Here is a 5,613-nt window from a genome sequence, read left to right as displayed (position 1 = left end):
CATGATTTGTGTAAATAAGGCATTATTGAACTCAACTTTTGCCGAAGTGATGAACAAATCGCAGACCTATTCACAAAGCCCTTGAAACAACCATTGTTCGAGAAGCTTAGAAGAAAGATGGGGATGTGCAGAATCCAAGATGTATATCAAGAAGATGAAGTGAAGTCCTAAACTGATTTCCGCAGAATTCAGTTCAAGGGAGGGTGTTAAAGCTCATAATAGAAGTTTGAATTAGTTACTACGGAAGAGAAGGAGGAGGTGAATTCAATTTCATCCACAAAAATTTCAACCAACACCGGGAATCCCCTATTAAAGGACCTCCCTCCCCATCATTCAAATCACTCCTCCTCTCAATCTCACTTCAGTTTTCTGTTGTCGCCAACATTGCTTTTATCTTTTTAGTCACGATTCGTTTTTTTCGAAGCCTCAAAAAATTGGATCGTGACAGCCATTCTCGTAAACAATGATAATTGTTGTTATTAAATTTTGTTGATATAGATAGACATAAGTGAACAAGAGTGTGGTGTCAAACTACTTCCCCCTTAATGCTCAAGTCAATAATTGAGGTAGAAATGGGTGCTTTTTAGACGCTTGTTATGTCCATAAGGTGGTCTAGAAACTATAGTCATTAAAGTGTTATAATCTTGTAGTGATTCCCGGAAAAGATTACAAGGTTGGAACATTACTCTATTCATCCATTCCTCAAATAGATCTTGTTGGAACATTACAAGGTTGGGATCGGTCATATTGCCCTTGGCAATCTCCATGGGAGTCAACCTCAAGGGCCTCAACCTTAGCCCACATTTGAGTTACATTCTTTGAATTCACTTGTTGACCCTTGGGGTTTTACACTTAAGAGCGCTCATCCTAGTCAATAATTTCACTAATATCAAGTGATATTATTAAAAAATGATTGAAAAAACAAATAAATTTTTAAAAATTTAATCCTTATCAAATTTTAAATTTGAACTATGATTTTGAAATAAGTAAATAGTGCACACAATTTCAAAACATAGACATGACAAAATAAAATTACCAGCATGCACATCGCATGCCTGAATCTAAGATCAACAAAACTTACATTTGATGGTGAATTAATACGGATGAAGATCATCAATACAACTCTTAATTTTGAAAACCTAAACTGAAATGGATGTAAATGAGTGCTTCAAAGTATAAATGTGAAACAACAATTCAATTTACCAATGTAAAAAGAGACTGGCAGGTTCAAATACTCTTATCTCAAACTTAAAACTCAAGGAAATTGATATATAAAGGTAGGTAAATAAAAGGATAGGTGGACAAGAATGGCCATTTATTAATGAAGTTCAGAATGGAAGAAAAGACCCAAAAAGTCCATATATTAACGAAGTTCACCCTTTAGCCAAGCAGCCATTAATTCATTCAGCGGCTGAGTAAATCTCAACAAAGGAATATCTTTTAGTAGAATTTTGTGCCAAAAACGTGAGGCGCATACCTTTTTTGAAGACCCGAATAAAGCCAAGTCACTGCAGATTTGATGATGGTATCGTACACATCTAAACTGTAAAAGAATAGTGTTACAAAGGAAGGTAAATGAAAAACCCAGATACCTCTTTCTTCTTCATCCTTCTTCTTTCAGCAGGTCCAAGATGATGATCTCTTGATCAGTGGTTTCATTTGCTTGTCCTCTTCAAGTGAAATCATTCCCAAGTGTGATGGATCTTCCAACATCATCTTTGCAACTAAGTATCCTGCTATGGACCACGTCTGATATTTCCTCGCTTGTTTTCCTACATATCTTCCAAACTTTCCATCATAGTATTCCGGCCAACCATCCTTCAGCAAACGACTCTCCGTCAGCTCAATCGCTCTTCTTGCAATCTGTGGTCGTCCAGTTTTTATGCACGCTGCTGTTAGCAGCCATAGTAGCACTGGATCCACAGCAAGGAGGAACATGATATTAACATCAAAATGGGGTAATGAATTGATATGGTTTCTCGTTATAAAGTTGAAGAGAAATATGAGGGAATGAACAAACCTGGCCAAGATCCACCATTATGGTAACTCCACCTGGTATTCTTTGGATCACAACCAGTAATAATTCGCCATTCATGGCTTTCAATGGCAGGATATGATATTTTCAAAGGCATTTCTCCAACCAGCTCCTCCCAGCGTGATTCAATAAGATCCATAATAGCCATGGACTGCTCAGGGGTGGCAAGAGAAGACAGAATTGCAACACAATTACCTAATGCAAACCATCTAAAATCCATTCTTGCAGGACTGACGTTACCAACAAAGTACCCACCACGTTTGGGCATAAAATCAAACACCCAATCTGGGATTGAATCGGGGATGACATTGAACTTATTTACAGCTGTATGAGAATATTCTTCAGTTTTATAACGGTAGATGTCATTTAGTTGCTGGAAGTCAAGCCAGAAATAACTCCGCATGTGATAACTTAACGCATGCAAACGCTTCACAATGCGCTCTATGCATTCTTTTCCTTCAGCATCATGTTTCAGCATAGCCAGAGCACATCTCAAGGCCATAAAGAAAAGGGCTTGAATTTCAATAGGATAACCATATATACCCTGAAAATAAAAGCACATATAAATGTAATGAAAAACATGTAATTGTAATTTCAATAGGATAATCAAATTATAATCACATAATATGAAATGAAAAACATGTAAATGTAAGTTTATAACAAGCAGAAAATATAAAGAAATTTTACCATTCTTCGATCGATCATGGAGCATCCATCAGCACAAAGTAAAGTTGGGAATGTATCAAACCCCTCTGACAGACATAAAGTTAAAATAAGCCTCATTCCCTTCTGACACTCTGGTGTTTCAGCCAGAGATAGATCACCAGTTGACTTGGTATATGCACGGAGCAGAATGATCCACCAGAATCCAGAGTCGACAGGAGCCACTCTTCCAATAGCACTCTCTCCAAAGTCAGCAGCTATGGTATCTGTTTTTCTAACAGGATCATGAAGAACCTTAAAGCTAGCAGGCATTGCACCTTCCCCAAGCTTGAATCTGTCTATTTTCTTTTCCCATCCCTGAAGCTGGAGAGTCTTTAACAGGAAATTCTTAACTATTTCCGGCTCTCCATTCATCAGAAAAGCCAGAGCACTGGGTACAAAATCCCTAACAAAAACCTGAGAGAAAAGCAACATAACCAAACATTAGATTGTCTCTAACAGTTCTTTTCACAAACTGTAAATATCCAAAATCATTTTCGAATACTTTTACTGGATGCATATCCATTGACCTGATCATAGTTCAAAACTTCCTCTGAGGCATGGTCATATGCTGCAATAGTTCCAACTGGTTGGCCACGAAAATACACCAAGGATCTCCGCAAAGCTTCCCATGCTTCACCAATCATTGGGTGGGTCTCAAATGTGTTTCTAGTAGATGAAGCAGGGGTATCAAATCCTGACCTTCCACCAGGTGAATACGAGCTCTCAAAGTTGTCCAAACCTCCCCGAGCAAGGCCGATGGACAACTCGCTGAGAGACCGATCGTCAAATGATCTTTGCCTCTCAATATTGAGCTTAGGTTTGTCAAGAAGCCGAGACAGATCATAATCATCCATCTCAGAGATCGAGCAATGTGAGCTCACATTTCGAAGTCCCAACCCATCCATTTCCCTTTTCCTCTAAATGATCCAGACAAGAAATACCTGCGTTATGAACAGATATTTACAATTAGTCATTCATTAACCACAACCGTTTGTAGTGCACAACAATATTTAAAAGAATCGAAGGTCAATCCTTCAATTTTTTAATTTAAACGGAAACGTAAAGTCGATGGTACAGAAAAAGGAAACCCGGCTTTCTATCCTGCACGGAGTAAAATACAGGAAGGTTTAAACATAAAAAAACCCGTGACTCGCAGAAGGAAACGAAAAGCCAAATATATAACGTCCAAAAGCATCGAAGGAAAGTGGACAGATATAGAAATGTTCATTAATTACTAGGAAGTTGATTTGCCAAAACTTAAAATTCTCAATCATATTACAAGATATTCTACATATCAAATCATTTCAAACCCTTTCAGCAAGACACAAGAGTAAAATCCAACAAGCATTTTAATATGTAAATACACACATAAGGTCCATCGCCACGAACGTATGAACTAATCAACTAGCAAAATAAGAAATCACAAGTAAATCACATAGAAAAACAAGGAGAAATGAACAAAAAACAAAACAAGTCGAAGAAAATATCCTGGAGAAAGCTTTGATGATAGCAGATCAAGAACACGATCAAGCAAAACATGGACTCGAAAGCAGAGAGAAGAGAGCATGAAAAACAATATCCACAAAGAACACCACAACAAGAGAGTGAAATTCAAAGAGGTGGAAAAAACAGAGGGTAGGCAGACATCCATTCAATGGCACCAAAACCGCCAGATCTGAAGCTCTACTCAGCCACAACAAACAACAACAACCACAAAACAAGGAATCAGAGCGAGAGAAAGAGAGAGGAAGAGAGAATACCAGAGAGAGCAGAAGAGAGGAAGGCGGAGGAATAAGAGTGAAAGTCGGCGCTCTCGCCGGGAAATCCTCGCCGGAGAAGGAAGAAACTAGGAGAGAGAGAGTAGGGAAAAAAATAAGGAAAAAGGAGAAAAAAAAATCCGCAGTTGTCAACAGCTGGTATTTATATAGCTGAAGAAGCGGGAAGGGGAAGCCAATGTGTGTATCTCTCTCCCTAATCCAATTCCACAGATGTTAAGAGAGAGAGAGAGAGAGAGAGAGGTTACTTGGAAACGGGAACTGCCGGTGACCTTAGTCCGACGTGGACAAAAACGACGCAGTTTTGAGGGTTCCGTCTGACAAGTGTGTCGAGGCAGAATAAATAATTAACAATTAAAATGAAAAACGCAGCCTAAATTGATGGTGGGGATTATATAAAGAGAAGGGATGCTTATTTATAGGAGAAATGAAGCGCCTGATTTTTGACCAAATCAAAAGTAACGGGTAGGTGGCCATAAAATTGTCTCTTTCCTATTTCTTTTTTTTTTTAATTCCAATTAAAATTCCATTTCTCTTACCTAAGTGGACTCCCAAGTCTTTTTTTTTTTTTTTTTTTTAATTATTACTATTTAGTTTTTTTATATAAATAAAAAAAAATAGTAAAATTAGCAATCTAGTAATTGCTTTTAAATAAGTGAATAATGACTTAGCTATTATGTCGATAATAAGTTTATTTAATTAAAATTAAAAAAAATAACAAATAAATATAATTCCTAATTTACGTTTCTCTAATCCATTTTTGTTAGGAAATAAATATTTAAAGCAACCATTAATACACATTACGGAATTTCCCCTTAATATCCCTTCATTTCCTTGTTTATGGGCCAAATTTATGAGCATTCTAATAATGAATAAATATTCATTAATTAACGTGCATAATCTTATTTATTTATACCAAATATATATATATATATATATATGTATTTTTTTTTTTTTTGGAATAAAGGAATTTCATAGAAATGTAAATAAAGTCTAGAAAGTAAGTGATAACATTGGAAATGGTTAGACCAATACTACTCTCCACAATGGTATGATAAGCATTGGGCTTCCCCAAAAGGCCTCACATCAATGGAGTTA

General features: G+C 36.8%; 1 protein-coding gene across 3 annotated transcripts; it reads right to left on the bottom strand.

The window, feature by feature from the left end:
• Positions 1-1,278: 1,278 nt before the first annotated feature.
• On the bottom strand, positions 1,279-4,898 carry LOC111433433 (probable alkaline/neutral invertase D). Of its 3 annotated transcripts, none has more exons than XM_023070485.1 (6): positions 4,501-4,898; positions 3,816-3,841; positions 3,268-3,681; positions 2,723-3,154; positions 2,021-2,579; positions 1,279-1,913 (listed from the first exon to the last, which is right to left on the bottom strand). In XM_023070485.1, the coding sequence occupies exons 3-6, from the start codon at positions 3,643-3,645 to the stop codon at positions 1,618-1,620; spliced, it is 1,665 nt and encodes a 554-aa protein (XP_022926253.1). In that variant the 5' UTR covers positions 3,646-3,681; positions 3,816-3,841; positions 4,501-4,898; the 3' UTR covers positions 1,279-1,617. The 3 variants fall into 3 exon arrangements, with proteins under 3 accessions (XP_022926253.1, XP_022926254.1, XP_022926252.1); XM_023070486.1 differs by lacking the exon at positions 3,816-3,841 and having other exon boundaries at positions 4,501-4,586; positions 4,764-4,890; XM_023070484.1 differs by lacking the exon at positions 3,816-3,841.
• Between the last annotated feature and the right edge of the window lie 715 nt (positions 4,899-5,613).

The sequence above is a fragment of the Cucurbita moschata genome, unplaced genomic scaffold, assembly GCF_002738365.1.
Source record: "Cucurbita moschata cultivar Rifu unplaced genomic scaffold, Cmos_1.0 Cmo_Scf00042, whole genome shotgun sequence".
Taxonomy (NCBI): domain Eukaryota; kingdom Viridiplantae; phylum Streptophyta; class Magnoliopsida; order Cucurbitales; family Cucurbitaceae; genus Cucurbita; species Cucurbita moschata.
The sequence above is the reverse complement of the archived record's forward strand: the minus strand, read 5'-3'. Positions and strand labels throughout refer to the sequence as shown.